Source organism: Heptranchias perlo, chromosome 17 (assembly GCF_035084215.1).
Source record: "Heptranchias perlo isolate sHepPer1 chromosome 17, sHepPer1.hap1, whole genome shotgun sequence".
NCBI lineage: Eukaryota > Metazoa > Chordata > Chondrichthyes > Hexanchiformes > Hexanchidae > Heptranchias > Heptranchias perlo.
In genome coordinates this window covers 49605883-49625840 of record NC_090341.1, presented here as the reverse complement: position 1 = coordinate 49625840, position 19958 = coordinate 49605883, and the positions used below count along the sequence as shown (strand labels likewise).

Sequence of the window (19958 nt, the reverse complement as noted above, 5' to 3'; positions counted from 1 at the left end):
GAAATGTTACATTTAGTTCCCTCATCCAAATCATTGATATATATTGTGAATAGCTGGGGCCCAAGCACTGATCCCTGCGGTACCTCACTCTGGGTCTCTGTCTCTCTCTCTCTCTCTCTAGGTTGCTCTCTCTGGGTCTTTCTCTCTAGGTCTCTCTCTCTCTCTCTCTCTCTAGTTCTCACACTCTCTCTCTCTCTCTGGATGTTTGTCTCTCTCACATGGTCTCATTCTCTCTCTCTGGGTCTCTCTCTCTCCCTCTGGTTCTCTCGGTCTCCATCCCTGGGTCTCTATCTCTATCTATCTCTCTGGATCTCTGCCTCTCTCTCAGGGTCTCTCTTTTCTGTCTCTCTGCCTCTCTCTCTCTGGGTCTCTCTTTCTGTCTCTCTCTCTCTCTGGGTCTCTCACTCTCTCTGTCTCTAGTTCTCACACTCTCGCTCTCTCTGGGTTTTACTCTCTCTCACAGGGTATCATTCTTGCTGTCTCTGGGTCTCTCTTACTCTCTCTGGGTCTCTCTCTCACTCTCTGTAGGTCTCTCACTCTCTCCCTCTGGGTCTCTCACTCTCTGTCTCTGAGTCTCTGACTCTGGGTCTCTCACTTTCTCTATCCCTCTGGGTATAACTATCTCTCTGTCTCTGCGTCTCTCACTCTCTCTCTCTCTCTCTGGGTTTCTCACTCTCTCTCTCTGTGTCTCTCTCCCTCTTTGGATCTCTCCCTCTCTCTCTGGGACTCTAACCCTCTCTCCGTCTGGGTGTCTCTCTCTCTGGGTCTCATTCTTTCTCACTGGTCTCATTCTCTCTCTCTGGGTCTCTCTCTCTCTGGTTCTCTCGGTCTCCATATCTGGGTCTCTATCTCTACCCCTCTCTCTCTCTGGGTCTCTGCCTCTCTCTCTGGATCTCTTTCTGTCTCTCTGCCTCTCTCTCTGGGTCTCTCTTTCTGTCTCTCTCTCTCTCTCTCTGGGTCTCTCACTCTCTTTGTCTCTAGTTTCTCGCACTCTCTCGCTCTCTCTGGGTCTTTGGGTCTCTCTTTCTGTCTCTTACTCTCTCTGGGTCTCTCTCTCTCTCACTCCCACTGGGTCTCTCACTCTCTCCCTCTGGCTCTCTCTCTCTCTCTATCTCTCTGGAGCTCGCTCACTCTCTGTCTCTGGGTCTCTGACTCTGGGTCTCTCACTCTCTCTATCCCTCCGGGTATAACTGTCTCTCTGTCTCTGCGTCTCTCACTTTCTCTGGTTCTCTCACTCTCTCTTTCTGGGTCTCTCCCACTCTCTGTGGGTCTCTCTCTGGGTCTCTCACCCTCTCTCTCCGGATCTCTCTCTCTCTCCCGCTGGCTCTCCCCCTCTCTCTCTCTCTCTTTCTCTGGTTCTTTCACCCTCTCTCTGTGTGTCTCTCTCTCTTTTTGGGTCTCTCTCTCTGGGACTCTCACCCTCTCTCCATCTGGGTGTCTCTCTCTCTGCATCTTGGTCTCATTCTCTCTCTCTCTCTCTCTCTCTCTCTCCGGGTCTCTCTCTGGGTCTCTCTCTCTCCCTCTGGTTCTCTGGGTCACCATCTCTGAGTCTCTTTCTCTATCTATCTCTCTCTCTCTCTGGGTCTCTGCCTCTCTCTCTTGGTCTCTCTTTCTGTCTCTCTGGGTCTCTCTCTCTCCCTCTGGTTCTCTGGGTCACCATCTCTGAGTCTCTTTCTCTATCTATCTCTCTCTCTGTCTGGGTCTCTGCCTCTCTCTCTGGGTCTCTCTTTCTGTCTCTCTGCCTCTCTCTCTGGGTCTTTCTTTCTGTCTCTCTGTGTGTCTCTCTGTGTGTCTCTCACTCTCTCTGTCTCTAGTTCTCACATTGTCTTGCTCTCTCTAATGAGATCATAGTGTGTACGATCTGCATTGTATTGGTTTGAGCTATATTGCCTGAAATTGTGTCCTTTTACATTGAACTGTGTGTATCTTAATATACTTTATCATAAAATTTATTGAAATATTTTTTTAAAAAGCTCTTTAAAAATGAGTAGGAAGATTTCCTGGTGGCTTGCTCAACAGAGTAACTGGTCATTGCTCTTTGTGTGATCATTCTGTGTTCAAATTGGCTGCTTTGCTTGCCTGTGTAACAACAATGACTACATTTCAAAAGTAATCCATTGGTTGTGAAGTACTATGGACATCCTCGGAACATGAAAGATGCTACATAAATGCAAGTTTATTCTTCCTGTTTCCCTAAAATAAAAAGTTTGCCAAACACTTTTTCAAGACTGTTCCCCCTTTAAACAAAAAAAAAGCCTGTCTGAAATGGCCATTCCAGTATTGTGTTCTGAGTTTTGCTTCAAATGTACCAGAATGTCAGTGGGTGCATCCTATTGCTTGTTGGTGCACACATTTACAAAACCTCAGGGCCCCTGCGTTAAAATGCATTATCAACTGCTGACTTATCGTTGAACTCTGCTTCGCGAACCAGAGAAGGTTATTTTCAAGCCACAAAGATGCTGGTGAAAGGAAAGTATTGTGGGTTAATTTTTTTGACCTCACTCTCACACACATCACTGTCAGATATGATAATGTAGATGTAAGCAGTCTTGGAATGTGAGCTCAGAACTTGATGACACATGTACCAAATTAATAAGCCTTAAGCATGGCTTGAGGCTAGATTGCTAGAAGAAGCTCCCTTCCCCCCAGAGAGAGCGAGACTGGCCCAACTCCAGTGGAAGTGGGTCTGCTGACTTGAACATTTTCTGACTGCTTTTGACATTGCATGCTATTCCATTAGACAGCAGACGGAATTTAAGCAATCTTCGAATCAGTGCCATCAACTATAAAGCTGAATCATTCAGATGCAGTTGTGCAAAAGCTCCATAAATATTTTATTTCAAAAGAGAACAGCCCAATCAAAAGTGTGGTGAGACACTGGTCATGTACTACACACAGCTCCACCAATTAGCAACCGCAAGCAAATTTACCGATCGGGATAAGAAGATAAATTGCCAAATTATTGAAAGCTGCACATCCTATACGGACAGCCATTGCAGGACCCGACTATATCTTTCTCAGCCTTTGTTTACTTCAGCAGAACCTTTGAAATGTCCAATTTCCAAGCTTTAAGCATTAAACAAGCAGCATCTAAATAGTAGTGTAGAACATGGAAAACCATTAAATCGCAAAAGGCCAGACTGAACGAAAGCACCATCACCCAAAATATATGTCACGATTGTACAGGAAGTTACCCGCTTCTCGGCCTTTTGGCTAAGATCAAGTGGTCAAGTGGGGGAAGGCAACCATTTGGAGCCTTCCTGCCATTGTATGCCGGGGGGATGCAGTCAGGGTGCAATCCCCTCGGGCAGAGTGTAGAGCTTTGGCTTGCAGAGCTTTGGCTTGATGTAATGTCACTGCAAGGAATCTGGAATGAATCTGTAAGGCAATAAGGCACCCCAGAGTGTCAGAAAAAAAAAGGAAGTTACCCGCACAAAGGAGGTCAAACAAAATTACTTGTTGAGATGCTATCACTCTAAGCCACTGATGGCACCAGAAAAAAAAATCTGTAGCTGAAACTCTCAACACAAGGTACTCCAAAAAAAAAATCCACATCCTGTGAAGAAAATACAGCCAGAAAATCAAACCAAGCCACACAGGTAATGAGTACGACATGTATGTCATATGCAGGCAATCAGCGCTGAAGTTACAAAATTCAACACTCTGATAAAAGTCATGATTGAGTCTAGGTCCAGTGTAAAACTTTCAATGAGAGCACCAACTAACATTAAAGGTCCTATATCACTACAGATGACAAGTATCTAGAAATGAATATATGGATCACAGCCGATTAAGTTGATGTGACAGTTAAGAACATAAGAAATAGGAGCAGGAGTAGGCCAATCGGCCCCTCGAGCTTGCTCCGCTATTCAATAAGATCACGGCTGATCTGAGCCTAACCTCAAATCTAAAGAACACAAGAAGTAGGAACAGGACCCGGCCACTCAGCCCCTGGGCCCACTCCGCCACCCATAGGGCCTTGACCGATCCGAACTCAGCTTTATGTCCAATTTCCTGCCCGCTCCCCGTAACCCCTAATTCCCTTTACTTCTAGGAAACTGTCTATTTCTGTTTTAAATTTATTTAATGATGTAGCTTCCACAGCTTCCTGGGGCAGCAAATTCCACAGACCTACTACCCTCTGAGTGAAGAAGTTTCTCCTCATCTCAGTTTTGAAAGAGCAGCCCCTTATTCTAAGATTATGCCCCCTAGTTCTAGTTTCACCCATCCTTGGGAACATCCTTACCGCATCCACCCGATCAAGCCCCTTCACAATCTTATATGTTTCAATAAGATCGCCTCTCATTCTTCTGAACTCCAATGAGTAGAGTCCCAATCCACTCAACCTCTCCTCATATGTCCGCCCCCTCATCCCCGGGATTAACCGAGTGAACCTTCTTTGTACTGCCTCGAGAGCAAGTATGTCTTTTCTTAAGTATGGACACCAAAACTGTATGCAGTATTCCAGATGCGGTCTCACCAATACCTTATATAACTGCAGCAATACCTCCCTGTTTTTATATTCTATCCCCCTAGCAATAAAAGCCAACATTCCGTTGGCCTTCTTGATCACCTGCTGCACCTGCATACTAACTTTTTCATTTTCTTGCACTAGGACCCCCAGATCCCTTTGTACTGCAGTACTTTCCAGTTTCTCGCCATTAAGATAATAACTTGCTCTCTGATTTTTCCTGCCAAAGTGCATAACCTCACATTTTCCAATATTGTATTGCATCTGCCAAATCTCCGCCCACTCACCCAGCCTGTCTATATCCCCCTGTAGGTTTTTTATGTCCTCCTCACTCTCTACTTTCCCTCCCACCTTTGTATCATCTGCAAACTTTGATATGTTACACTCGGTCCCCTCCTCCAAATCGTTAATATAGATTGTAAAGAGTTGGGGACCCAGCACCGACCCCTGCGGAACACCACTGGCTACTGGTTGCCAGTCTGAGAATGAACCTTTTATCCCAACTCTCTGCTTCCTGTAAATCAAAAACTAAACTCTCCCATGCAGTATTTTACTCTTAGGCAAGGGTACTAAGTGTTAAGGAACCAAAGCGGCTAGATGGAGTTGAGATACGGATCAGCCTTGATCTAATTGATTGGCGGAACAGGCTCGAGGGGCTGAATGACCTACTCCTGTTCCTATTTAACATTGTATAAGGAGATACTGCATTCCTACTGAATTATTAGACAGTATCAAAACTAGGAGAGGCAGAGGTTTAGGGAGGGAATTTCTGAGCATAAGGCCTAGGCAGCCGAAGGCACGGCCGCCAATGGCGGAGCGATGAAAATCAGCTGAATCCTTTTCTCACTCAGTGTCTACACTCAGGTGCTTTCCAGGTGATGACACAGGATAGTGAACAGGGGCAGTAACCCTGCCTGATTTTTTTCCTCCTTCCAATGCCAGAGACTTTGAGGCAGGAGAAGAAAATCGGTGAGAAAAGAAAACAGAAATTCGGGGGCAAAGGGCAAAAGTCAGTGACAAGTGACAATGCTTGATTGCTTTTTTCTGTATACGCAGGGTTGATGGGTGATTTCTGTAGTACAAAGATATTTGAAGGTACTGTTACTTTAAAGAGTCCCCATCAGGGTTCCATCTTACTGGTGGTGAGTCAGTGGCCATCGCAATTGGTCTCAGATAAGAGTCAATTGATACTATCTCTATGACAGTCAGGTTTTTTTTGTGTATTCAAGGAAAAAATTAGACATTGATCTGGACTACCTTGGCATATGTTAAAGAAACTTTCAATTTCAGTGAAATGAAATCTTTCCTCAGACTCAAACGTGTGCAGGAACAGCAGTAGAGAGACAAATAAGTGGGATAAAGCAAGAGAGGTGTCCTGGAAGTGTTGGCACAGCCCATAATACTTAAGATTAATACCCTGAGGGAAAGTGCCGATTGCCTGTGTGATACTCCTGGCACTTGTGGGATACTCCTGACACGTGTGGGAGATCTGCTGGTGTCTACAATGACAGCAGTTGTTGGCAAAAATAAAAACAGAGCCCAATATGCAGAATAACCACTCATGAGCTCCACAGTATAAAATGTAATGAATACACAAAACTGATATCAGAGCTGGGAGTCAGGAAATTGTCATCAATTGCTTAAGTCACGGTTTACGACATCATCCAGCCCTCTCGCCTCTTTTACTTAATGTTTCACATGCAGCAACTTTACAGTCGGCTTACATCAAGACCAATAATGAGAGGTGATAAATATCTGCGGTCCATTTATACCTGCAATCCATTCGTATCTTCATATTATCGGTTCAGTATCTCGCGGTGCTGTCCGTCGCTCGTACACATTCCTGGCATTCCGTTTATACCATGAGTGGCAATGTGTCTTCAGCAAATTAATATCTCATCAAAACCACCAACACCGTACCAGCCCTGCCTAAGTTGTCGTGTCTAGTAGTTGCCTGGCTGCAGCCTTGGGCATTGCTGTTCCTGGAACTGCTGCTATAGGAAACACTCATCACTGACTATTCCGGGAGTTTGCATTTTCTTAAGCGAGCGATACCCTTGCTGGCACAACAAAAACAACTTGCATTTATATAGTAAAACGACCCAAGGCGCTTCACAGGAGCGTAATCAGACAAAATTGTACACTAAACCACATAAGGAGATATTAGGACAGTGACCAAAAGCTTGGTCAAAGAGCTAAGTTTTAAGGAGCGTCTTAAAGTAGGAGAGGTGGAGAGGTTTAGGGAGGGAATTCCAGAGCTTAGGGCCTAGACAGCTGAAGGCACGGCCGCCAATGATGGAGTGAAGAAAATCGGGGATGCATAAGAGGCCAGAATTGGAGGAACACAGTTCTCAGAGGGTTGTAGGGCTAGAGGAGGTTACAGATTCAAGAAGGCGGCTCACACCACCATCTCAAGGGCAACTAGAGATGGGCAATAAATGCTGACTTTGCTAGCAATGCCCATCTCCTGAGAATGAATTTTTTTAAAGCGAGCTATAACCTTTCATTGGCGGCCGTGCCTTCAGCTGCCTTGGCCCTCAGTTCTGGAATTACCTCCCTAAACGTCTCCGCTTCTGTCTCCTCCTTTAAGACGCTCCTTAAAACCTATCTCTTTGACCAAGCTTTTGGTCACCTGTCCTATTATCTCTATATGTGGCACAGTGGCCGTTTTTATCTGATAATCCTCCTGTGAAGCACCTTGGGAAGTTTTACTATGTTGAAGGCACTATATAAATAACTCGCTCTCCTCCCTACGGCACCTTCCCATGCGAGCGCAGGAGATGCAACACCTGCCCCTTTCACCTCCTCCCCTCCCAACGTCCAGGGCCCCAAACACTCCTTCCAGGTGAAAGTGGTTTACTTGTACTTCTTTCAATTTAGCATACTGTATTCGCTGCACGCAGATTGGGTGGTCACTTTGCTGAACACCTCCGCTCTGTCCGCAAGCGTGACCCTGACCTGCCGGTCGCTTGCCATTTTAATTCCCCGTCCCACTCCCACTCTGACCTCCCTGTCCTCGGCCTCTTACACTGTTCCAATGAAGCTCAATGGAAGCTCGAGGAACAGCACCTCATCTTTCAATTGGGCACTTTACAACCTTCCAGACTCAACACTGATTTCAATAACTTCAGATCAGAACCACTGCTCCCATTTTCTCAGACAGCAGATGCTGGTAATGGTTCTGCTGTTGCCATTTACAGCTCCTCTAGACCCATCTTTTGTTTCTTTACTTGTCCCATTACCACCCTCCTTGCCTCGCACCATCATCCCTTTTGTCATTTAAACACTCGTGCCCTCTACCCTATCACAGACCTTCCCTTTTGTTCTTTCCTCCTCTCCCCCTCCCCCCTTTCCCTGGCTCTGTACTTGCTTAAAAACTTTAACATCTTCCAGTTCTGAAACGTTAACTGTTTCTTTCTCCACAGAGCTGAGCTTTTCCAGCATTTTCTGTTTTTATTCTATATTATATAAATGCAAGTTGTTGTTATTATAGATATAGACCCTGTTTCATGCATTTGGGGAGAGACGGCTGGTGGAAAGTCAGATGCAGTGGGGTTTTTTGTGTAATTATACCTGGCACAGAATGGAGTGGGGAACAGAAGCACTAAGGGTGTACTCGCCCAGCCATTTAGTAAGTAAAAGAAAAATGAGATTCATATTTATTTTAGAAAAGATGCAGTAATCTCAGGTCCACTAAATGGGCAACGCTCTTCATCATCAGCTATTTCCCAAATCGCTTCCCATTTGCTTATGAACACAGGATACGATGACATGAATGTGAATCACCGCTGAGCATTTGCTTCTGATAGCAGCATGTCTACGGTTTGCGGTTCCCCTAGAAAAATGGACTCAATTGCGAAACACCATACCCAAAAACACTGATGAAAATCCCGTAACCACAGTCAGTACAGATCGAATTTGACTCACTCAGGTGACCCTGGCCACGACGAAAATAACCAGCTCGTCTTGTTAATCTACTCCCTCCACAGAATCGTCTAATACTCTGGAGGCTCCTGAAATGCTGAGATTCCCCCCCCCCCCCCCGGTGGAGATGTGACTGTAAGATCTCCCTCTGGAGTCAATTCACCCTGGCTCCAAAGTTTACCCCTATCCCGCGCCATCCCACTGGCACGGTGTAATCAACAATTAGCCTTTGGAACTGACCCACAGTCAAAACACAAAGCAGCAGTCACTCACCAAACCGATGCCACTGCCCGGCCGCCAAGGTGTCCATCACCAAATAAAACTCTTCCATAACGCTGGCAGGGATGTCATACACAAAGTGCTGAGAAGTCATTTTATTTTTATATCTATTTAATTCCCCCTCCACTCCCCAACAAATCAACTTGTCCTGTTACAAGGCGATCAGCGACTGAACGTAGCCGAATGATGAAGTAATTCTAAATTTAAGTGAAAGTATTCCGGTGGAATTTTTTTGTTTTGTTTTGCGTCACACATAGGAAATAGAGAAGTTGAGGGCAGCATGTAGCAATGAGCAGGGCTTGAATTCATTCGTATTTACTTTTCCATTACATTAAAATTTAATTGTCATTATTTGTGACAACGGGAAATAATCCAGCTGGCTGTTTTGCACGAACAACAAACAGACAGTGAGTGCATGCGGCGGATTAATTTATACTGTGTCTGTACAATACGTATGATGTGGAGATGCCGGTGATGGACTGGGGTTGACAATTGTAAACAATTTTACAACACCAAGTTATAGTCCAGCAATTTTATTCTATATTATTTTCTAAAATTGCTGGACTATAACTTGGTGTTGTAAAATTGTTTACAATTGTACAATACGTAGAGTGACTCACAGACCACAGGATACACCACCGACAGCACTGGACTTGAGTCCAGCTCTGGACGAGTTGATGGCAGAAAGGGGAAACGACACAACGCTTTCAACTGCTCACCCTCGTCAGTTTTACTCAACAGGATTGTGGGATTTAAGTTCTACCAAGTAAAAATAACTTGTCAGTTGTGGTAGCAACGCAATATTCCAAATTCCTCTCTCCATTATTTGAAGGGAGGCGTTAACCTGGTTAAAATAAATGTTAAAAGATTGGATTGAGAGAAAGAAAAAAGACAGAAAAGTAAAGTTAAAAAGAAATTACTGTAAAATTTTACATTTTTAAAATCTCCAACAGTTAAAATCTGAAGGAATGAGACACCACACTTGTAATAATTAGTTCTAAATTACAGCCAACGTTTTCCTAAGCGCCCTTTGCTATGATAATTCTCATGTTTCAGGAACATGCCTCTCTTAATAGTCAGGCTGCTGACTGGTGCAGTTCAGTCCTGGATTCCCACTCTGTAATCAAGGAATGAGTGGTGATTTTTAACTATGTCCAAAACCACTGATAAATCAAACCCCATTGCAAACCACCTCAGTGTTTTATTTCCCATTTCACCTCACCGACTGACTCAAGCCAGAAGTGATGGCAGCCACCCAGTGCTTTACCAAAGTGACCATGTGTGAGTCCAACAAGTGTCAGCATGCTATTCAACCACGTGGGGGGGGGGGGGGGCAATGACGTTGCCAATCCCAGCAATCTCAAAGCTTCAATTCTGCAGCCTGGAAAAGGCACGACTTGTAGACTGGATCTTTCCAATATTTCCAAGCTTCTTACAACCACAAAAGAGAGACTTTACATCACCCTGAGCTCAATTTAAATCCAGAACCAGAACTATGTCTGCTACAGGACCACAGCCAACATGGAGGCCCAAAGTCACCCTCTCTTTTCCCTACAAACTCAAAATCTCTCCTTTAATCCTTTTTCTCTTAAACCATTTTGCAGCATGTTTGTTTGCTTTGCCTTTAATGCATTTGCAGAGCTACCTCAGGCTCACGTAAAAGATTCCACGGCACAATTTTGAAGAAGAGCAGTTGAGTTCTCCCTGGTGTCTTGGCCAATATTTATCTCAATCAACATCACTGTTAGTTGAGGCTAGATCAATTGAACATTTCAAAACTGAGATTGGTAGATTTTTGTTAGGCGAAGGTATTAAGGATTACAGAACCAAGGCGGGTAGATGGACTTCAGAAAAAGATCAGCCATGATCTAATTGAATGGCGGACAGTCTCAAGGAGCTTAATGGCCTACTTCTGTTCCTACTAAAAACAGATTATCTGGTCATTATCACATTGCTGTTTGTGGGAACTTGCTGTGTGCAAATTGGCTGCCGTGTTTCCTACATTACAACACTGACTACACTTCAAAAGTACTTCTTTGGCTGTGAAGTGCTTTGGGATGTTCTGAGTCATGAAAGGCGCTGGATAAATACAAGTCTTTCTTTTAGTATGATGGGAACAAGGTTCATTAGTGATTACAGAGGTTTCTTATGAAGAATGGGTAAGTTATGAAGTTGTGATAAGCTGCAGCAAAGTGACGCCAAATAATTGTTCCAATACAGGCTCCCATACTTTATAAATAAAAAGAAAAATGGCCACCACTGAGGACACCAGCTAAAGCAGAGCCTTCTGGGTACATAGGGCTTCCCACACTTTTACCTGAGTCAATCAGAACTAAAAGCATCAGTGACACACATGCTACACAGGGGAATCAGCCAACATTTGTAGGCTTGAGCTCAGTAACTACACAGTTAGTAGCTTAACAAGTGGCTCCGCAGAATTACTGCAGGTGCATTCTAACTCTCCCCTTCACTTGCACATTAGCTGCATCCCATTCAACCTCACAGTAGGTACTCAAAGTAAAGTTGAGTGGATCTGCCAGTGGGCAAAGAGAAGTAAATAAAAATGAAGTATTGTTTAATGCAAAGGTGGCTGGAATATGTGCTGTCAATCAGGAGAACAATCTGTTCCCATATCATGTCTTAAAATTCTGGGCCAATCTACAAAAGTTTAATATATATAATGACATTTTCAGATTGACTTCCATTGAATCCCTCTCACATGTCGGAACGACTGAGTTAACCCTTCCCAATTCCCACTGCACCACCAAAGCCTGCGTATTACTGTTGAGCCATTGGCTGTAGCTTCTGTGCGCGCCTCTGGGCCAAGAGAGGCATCAGCCTGCAGACCAAGCTCAAAGTATACAGGGCTGCTGTTCTGACCACCCTGCTTTATGCCTGTGAAACTTGAACAACAAATTCACTCCACATTAAGAAACTGACTCACTTTCACCTCAGCTGCCTAATGTAGATCAGATGGCGAGACAAGATCCCTGACACCAAAGTCCTTAAAAAAGCTGACATGCCAAGCATGGATGCTCTGATCATGACGGCATGGCTTCATGTGGTGCGAATGCCTAATGAACGAATCCCAAAGAAGATCTTTTATGGCGCATTGACAACTGGGAAGCGATTTCACAGACGACAACAAATGAGATATATAAATTGCTTAAAAGCTACACTGAAAACAGTGCATTAAGTGGGAACATAAGTGGGAACAACTTGCTCAAGATAAGAAAGCGTGGTGAAAAACCATCCATAAAGGCACCTACAATGAGGCTTGTCGCATTGCTGATGCTGAATGTAAGCTGAGAAAGTCTCGCTTGAAAAATTAAGATCCCCAATCTGGTGTATCCGGGATCCACTGTTCAATCTGCAGACACTCATTCCAAGCAAAAGTAGGTCTCATCAGTCACCAAAGAACTTGCTGCAAAAAATGAGATGATTTTCCGGCTGTCTTCTTCAATATCAAAGGACGAACGAACTATTGTGCTGTTCCCTTATAGTACTTGGGTTCTGCCACCAGATGTCATTACAGTCATAAAATGAGGATCATTTTTCTCCTCTCCAGTGCTGAGTCTGGATAAAAGTAGGAATTTCCATCTGTAGTTTTATGTAACTTCAGGTAGCTGGGGTTTCCATTCAGCATGAAATGGTGGACCAGAGACAGTCCATCGGCGTGTACTGGCTAGCTGATGAGGAACTCTTTTGGATGGCTGAAACAGCCAGCAGGGATTTCCTCAGGGTTCTTCCAATCGGCCACCGTAACTTCGGCAGAAACCCCGGTCTGGGTGGTGTAAACACGGTTTCCACCGGAGGTGAAGTGGCCTATCTGGTGAACCCCTAAGGAAATTGTGCTGAGCATGTTGAAAATGTTAATGGCTGCAGCATTTTGTTTTAAAAATGTAAGGCCGATCTTTCAACTTTGATGGGGATGTGAAACAGGCAGTGGCAGATCAGCCACACATTATACACCCCGCCCGACTTACCTCTCCATTGTAAGTTCCGTCTGTAATTTCCCATTATTATCTGGTGTTAAAATAAGCATGGGGAAACCAGCACTTAAAGTCATCATCTCATTGTCCACCAAGGTGTTAAGATTGTTAACAATTTGTTTAATGGTTTAAAAAAATAGCTTTACATCAAAGAGTTCCATGGGATGAATCATAGAATCATAGAATGGTTACAGCACAGAGGGAGGCCATTTGGCCCATCAAGCCCGTGCTGGCTGTAAGAGCTGACCAGTTAGTTCCATTCCCCTGTTCTTTCCTGGTAGCCCTGCAAATTTTTTCTCTTCAAGTATTTATCCAATTCCTTTTTGAAAGCCATGATTGAATCTCCTTCCGCCACCCTTTCAGGCAGTGCATTCCAGATCATAACTACTCGCTACATCAAAAAGTTTTTCCTCATGTCGCCTTTTGTTCTTTTGCCAATCACCTTAAAACTGTGTCCTTCGGTTCTCGACCCTTCCACCAATGGGAACAGTTCCTCTTTATTTATTTTATCTAAACCCTTCTGCTGTAATTTCTATTCTATGGAAGAACCATCTGAACTTCAGCAGCAATCAAACAGACTTGGTTTGGGCTGGGCTGCTCTGTTATTTGAGACTCATGCCTGTACATTTTTGCTTGTCACTTAGAGCACTTTATATGGGATTAGATTAGACTGGGCTTGATGGCCGGCGTGGACATGATGGGCCGAAGGGCCTCTATCCGTGCTGTATAACTCTAACTCTATCTATGAAACATAAGAACATAAGAAATAGGAGCAGGAGTAGGCCAATCGGCCCCTCGAGCCTGCTCTGCCATTCAATAAGATCATGGCTGATCTGATTCTAACCTCAAATCTAAAGAACACAAGAAGTAGGAACAGGACCCGGCCACGCCTTGACCGATCCGAACTCAGCTTCATGTCCAATTTCCTGCCCGCTCCCCGTAACCCCTAATTCCCTTTACTTCTAGGAAACTGTCTATTTCTGTTTTAAATTTATTTAATGATGTCACTTCCACAGCTTCCTGGGGCAGCAAATTCCACAGACCTACTACCCTCTGAGTGAAGAAGTTTCTCCTCATCTCAGTTTTGAAAGAGCAGCCCCTTATTCTAAGATTATGCCCCCTAGTTCTAGTTTCACCCATCCTTGGGAACATCCTTACCGCATCCACCCGATCAAGCCCCTTCACAATCTTATATGTTTCAATAAGATCGCCTCTCATTCTTCTGAACTCCAATGAGTAGAGTCCCAATCTACTCAACCTCTCCTCATATGTCCACCCCCTCATCCCCGCGATTAGCCGAGTGAACCTTCTTTGTACTGCCTCGAGAGCAAGTATGTCTTTTCTTAAGTATGGACACCAAAACTATATGCAGTATTCCAGGTGCGGTCTCACCAATATCTTATATAACTGCAGCAATACCTCCCTGTTTTTATATTCTATCCCCCTAGCAATAAAAGCCAACATTTATCCCAACTCTCTGCTTCCTGTTAGATAACCAATCCTCCACCCATGCCAGAATATTACCCCCAATCCAGTGATTCTTTATCTTGAGCAATAATCTTTTATGTGGCACCTTGTCGAATGCCTTCTGGAAGTCTAAATACACTACGTCCACTGGTTCCCCTTTATCCACCCTGTACGTTATGTCCTCAAAGAACTCAAGCAAATTTGTCAGACATGACTTCCCCTTCATAAAGCCATGCTGACTTTGTCCTGTTAAATTATGTTTATCCAAATGTTCCGCTACTGTCTCCTTAATAATAGACTCCAAAATTTTACCCACCACAGACGTTAGGCTAACTGGTCTATAATTTCCAGCCTTCTGTCTACTACCCTTTTTAAATAAGGGTGTTACATTAGCAGTTTTCCAATCTGCCGGGACCTTTGCTGAGTCCAGAGAATTTTGGAAAATTATTACCAAAGCATCCACAATCCCTACTGCCACTTTCCTCAAGACCCTACGATGTAAGCCATCAGGTCCAGGGGATTTATCCGCCTTGAGTCCCATTATTTTACTGAGTACCAATTCCTTAGTGATTTTAATCGTATTTAGCTCCTCCCCCGCTAGAGCCCCCTGTTTGTCCAGTGTTGGGATATTCTTAGTGTTCTCTACCGTAAAGACTGAAACAAAATATTTGTTCAGCATTTTTGCCATCTCCATGTTTCCCACCATTAATTTCCCGGTCTCATCCTCTAAGGGACCTACGTTTGCCTTAGCCACCCTTTTTTTTTATATAACTGTAGAAACTCTTGCTATCTGTTTTTATATTTTTTGCTAATTTATTTTCATAATCTATCTTCCCTTTCTTAATCAATCCTTTAGTTACTTTTTGCTGTCTTTTGAAGACTTCCCAATCTTCTATCCTCTCTCTCCCATTAGCCTTGGCAGAGGTTGCAAAATGGGTTGAGATTCTTTTGTGCAAAGGCTTTCAGAATTCCATCCTTCCCCCTCCCCCCTCCCATGCCCTCCTATTTATCAGTCCCCTTTAATTGTCTGTATTCCTTTAATTTTCACTTACAAGCAATTTTCTACTCCTGTCACTAATATGCCCCCTGCACCTATCCAAATGTGTACCTTGACCTTTGCATAATTATGATAATAACCTGACTCCACAAAATTGAGTCCTATTATAACATTACCATTCTAACGCGATTTGCACCACTTCATAATTATTTAAAATTAACTTGCACCAGTAGACAAAAAAAAGCCCCATAACTTGGAGTTTACAAAATGATTGGGAAAGTGCTCTAAACCAATATTGGAGGATATTTTCCTCTGATCATTAATGTTTGTGAAAAGGTTGGTCTATGTATAGAGCAGAAAACCCACTTCATAACCCTGCCAACTTTTCGCTACCAGTTATCACAGGAAAATGTACTCCATTCAGGCTCAGATGGGTATCTCAGAAAATTAATACTTAGTTATTAAATGTAAAGTCTTCCATGCTATGTGAAAAATGAGCAATAGGTAATGAAAGAGTTAGCAGAGGGAGACTTTGAAATGGATCTGGGAATGACAGTGGATCCATCACTTTCAATGTTGATACAATATAAAGAAGTAATTAAAAAAAAAACAGAATGTTGGGACACAGAGTGAAGTCTAATTCTACAGAGATTATACTCAGACTTTATAATGCATCATTTGGAATACTGGATACAATTTTCATCATCATGATTCCAGAGGGATAGATGTGCTTTTGGAGATGGTGCAGAGAAGGGTAAGAAGAATGATCCCAAGTATAAGTGGGGAGGTGGGGGGGGGGGGGGTTAGTGGGAAGAGGTATGAGGACAGATTAGAGTAGCTCAAACTCTACAGTCTAAAAAGAAAGCTAAGAGGGTGCAAGAATGTGGTTTAAAACAAGCATGGTCAAGTACCCTGTCTCACAAAGCTTCCAGGCATTTAGCAAGAGGGCGATGCTGGTGGGGGCAAAGCTCCCCATCTCTGGGATAACAAAGACACACTAGGTCATGAGAAAGTCTGCACCCAGATAAGAGATGTGGTTACCAAGGAACCAACATATCACAGAAACTGATATCATTGAAAGACTGCTGAGGCAGTTAGAATTATGGAGTCCCGCATGGCCATAAGGGGGTCTGCACTTAGATAAAAGAGCCTACATACCTGAGAACAGTAACAGCTTGTAAAACAGAGATGGAGGTAGAGGTGACTAGTTTCACTACGTGAAACAGCTCGTCTTGAGTTGTGAGTATGGCGTCAGCTTGGCGGGATAATTAACGAGTAGGAGATAAGGCTAGAGATGCTTTTGTGTAGAACAAAGCAGTCTAATAGTATAAAGATAGGACCTGCTTCCTCCCAAAAGTTAGAATTCTCTGGACAGTCGGAAGTCCATTGCCAAGAGGCAGCCTACAGTGGTCAAGTCTGATCACCTTGAGTCCGTGGGGAAAACCAGGTTGTATGAATTGCTTGTCATTTATTGTAACATTAAAGACAGCTGTAGTATTTTTCTGTTGTAAGTCAATATTAAAACTTGTTGAATAAACACTCGGGCCCGAATCAGGCGGAAGTTATTGTTGAAGGACTAAGAACCCTTTGTTGTGACAGTAATGGGACAATCCGCTTACATTGGTGTTCCTGGGTGGGCTCGAGTTAAAGGTTTGAAAATAACAAGTGTAAAGAGATTGACACATTCCGACAAAGAATAAGAGGAAGCTAAACCCTCAAAAGTTTAAAGAATAAGAAGAATTGCTTGTCATTTAATGGAATGATGAAGACAGTTGTATTATAATACTGTTGTAAGTCAATATTAAAACGTGTTGTTGAATAACTATTCGGGCCTGAATCACGCGGAAGTTATTGTTGAAGGACTAACAACCCCATGTTGCGACAGTAACAGGAAGATCCGCTTACAGAGGGGATAGTTTTACTGGGATTTATAAAATATAAAATGGAACCGGTAAAGTGAACATTACTCCAGTGAAGTCAGACCAGTAGGAACAGAGGACAGAAGCTTAAATTAGTGAAAAGTAAATTTAACAATATATAATCGAAGAAACATTTTTACTGAAAGGGCGAAAGTGTTTGGTCTACTAGGTAAAGTTACAAAGTCAGAGACATTAAGGGAGTTCAAAGTGCAGTTGGATTAAGGCTGAATGAGTTGGAGCACGAAAGGTACAAACTTGGAACGTGACCAATGGCTTATTCTTGACCTTGACTTTTTCTTATGTTTTCTTTTAAAGCTAAACTTACAGCCACAAAAGTAAGGCAAGAACGTCAGTACTTATGTAACACCTGTATAATCAAATCATCAATAAGCTGTCAGTAAACGTAGAATATTTTTTCTGTGTTAAGCAAGAACAGAGTTGTCAGGGCTGGGAGTGGAAATGTTCTACTTCTGTCACCCAGTCTTACCAGAAGGTAATCCACCCCTCAGGCGTAGCATGGTTAGATACAGAGTAATATTCCCTCTACACTGCATCAACAATGTGCCACATAGAAAGGCGCCCACTACATATTTTCAATTCTCATACCAGCCATCCTTGTGAGAGACTGGCAATTAGAATCGGATTACAGACAAATTTGTTCTATGGGCAATGTGTACTAGGGTCTAAGCTGAACCTGTACCAAACTCGTGTTACATAGAACTCATGAGATCAGGATTTGAAACCAGAACCCAGTGGTGAAAGGACAGTGTGCTAACCCACCAGAACCTATTTAGTCTTATACATATGTTGCTATACCGGTTATTTGACAGGTATGTAATTTAGTTAAAAATACAAAAGATGAGAAAGACTAGCAAAATGACTGTCTTGAAATTGATGCAAACATACAGATTGAAATAGTGGCCAATTGACAAGTGATTTCAAGTCTAACAATCATGGTGGACAATAAGTGACTTTACAGCCATAGTAACTATCCATGAGTAGCAAGATATCATGGTCATTGCTATGATATCACCCGTGTTGGGATGAGCTATGGAGAATAACTATAAGGCACTATAAATATTTTAAATTGGGTGCTCTTGCCTTCAATGTCCCAAACACAAGCAAAGGTCTACAATATATCCACAGCACCAAGAAGAAAACCATGGGGTCAATTTTCGGATGGCCGAGCGGGTGCGTTCGTGGTGGGGGGGCTCCTAAAATTGGGGATTTACGGAGCGAGTCCAGAGCCCGGCTTGAAACCGCCCACTTCCGGGTTCCCCAATGACACAAATCGGTGCGTGCGCAGCCCCCGCATGCGGGACTCCCACCGGCAATCAAAGCCAGCGGGATCCCACTTTAGATCATTATCTGGGTACTTGAGGTCGTTTACAGACCTCATTAGTTGGAGATTTTAGGAGGATTCGGATTTTGGACTACCCAGAGCGTGTTTCCCATGCTGAGGGAAACACTCCCTGTTTAACCAGATGTGTTGCAGCCAGCAGGCAGTGGCAGCTGCAAAGGTCCATTTAACAGGTGCGGGATAAACCGTCATTCATTGTAGCAGGGCACTCTGTCACCTCAGACAAGGTTTTGCCTGCCACACCGTTGTCTCCAAACTCCAAATTATTAAATTATACCCTAAACTCTGCTGTCCAAACACATTTAGCTACTTTGCGGACCCCCTCACACTTACACCGTCAGGATGGTGGGGGTTCCATTGCTGCATTCATCACTCCATTGGAGGACGAGCAACATCAACAACCGCCCCAGGCACGCCGTCCACCTCCGCCACGTGGAACTACACAACACAGTGCTGCACAACAGGCACCTGCACAAAGTAGTCGTGCAACTACCACTGTAGGGTGACCCAATGGGTGTCATCAAGGGTGTTCATGGAGAACCTCATGAAAGGGCCTTATTGCACAAGCTAGTCAAGAATGGCCAAGACGTGACAGTAGCGGTGACAATATAATATGTAATGTGAGTTGATCAGAAATCAAATATAAGTAAAAACCATGACAAACCCTCAAACACCCTTGTGCATCCTCTTCATGCTCACGACAAGTTTGCCTTACGCTTCCTACTACACATACGTGATGCATGCCCTGTGGCTGCAGCACAGGTAGTGGAAAGTGGGGTGAGGCTGACCGTGAAAGAGATGCATGAGAGGGTGAGTATGAGACAGAGCCATGAGATTGTATGAGAATTGGATTGAGTGGTAGTGGGATGAGTACTGGGGAGGTGAGTAAGTGCAGGTAAGATGAGGATGAGGATTCAGTGGGTGTGAGGGGTGATGTGATAGAGTAGTGTTGGCAGTGCAGAAGGGGATGTGGGTGGGGACGGTGATGTGGCAGACGGAGTGTAGGGGAATGAGTAAGTGTACTCACTTCAGCTGACCTACTTAGGTCATTGAAGCGCCTCCTGCACTGTATGCAGGTGGGCGATATGTTGGTGGTGCTGGTGACCTCCTCTGCCACTTCGAGCCAGGTCTTCGTGGTGGCAGAGGCAGGCCACTTCCTCCCGTCCGCCGGGGAGAAGATCTCTGTCCTCCCCCTCCTCCTCACCCCATCCAGTAGGACCTGGAGTGAGGCATCATTAAACCTGGGAGCAGCCTTCCCCCTGGGCTGCTCCATGCTGTAATTTTGGCTCCTTTCTGCAGCATCAGTCAGTGGAGGACTGCCCCTTTAAATAGGGCTCCTCCAGCTGACAGCCTATGATGTGTGTGCGCAGTCCGCCCGCTGCGCAGCTTTCCAGCGCGAAACCCGGAAGCCAAGGTAAGTGGCTTCAATTTACTTGCGATCGCGTGGGGAACCCACTGATTTTACTGGGCGGGTTACCCACGCGCCCAGTCGACCCCCCGCTGGCAACCCACCTCCCTCCTAATATCGGGCTCCATGTGTTCCTTCCAT

General features: G+C 44.2%; 1 protein-coding gene across 2 annotated transcripts in view; it reads right to left on the bottom strand.

The window, feature by feature from the left end:
- The window catches only part of LOC137334294 (interleukin-1 receptor-associated kinase-like 2), a 78120-nt gene extending 68983 nt beyond the window's left edge, over positions 1-9137 (bottom strand). For both annotated transcript variants that reach the window (XM_067998967.1, XM_067998968.1), the window contains exon 1: positions 8669-9137. In XM_067998967.1, coding sequence (XP_067855068.1) covers positions 8669-8768 — 100 coding nt within the window. In that variant the 5' untranslated portion in view covers positions 8769-9137. The remainder of the gene's footprint in view (positions 1-8668) is intronic.
- Positions 9138-19958: the final 10821 nt, after the last annotated feature.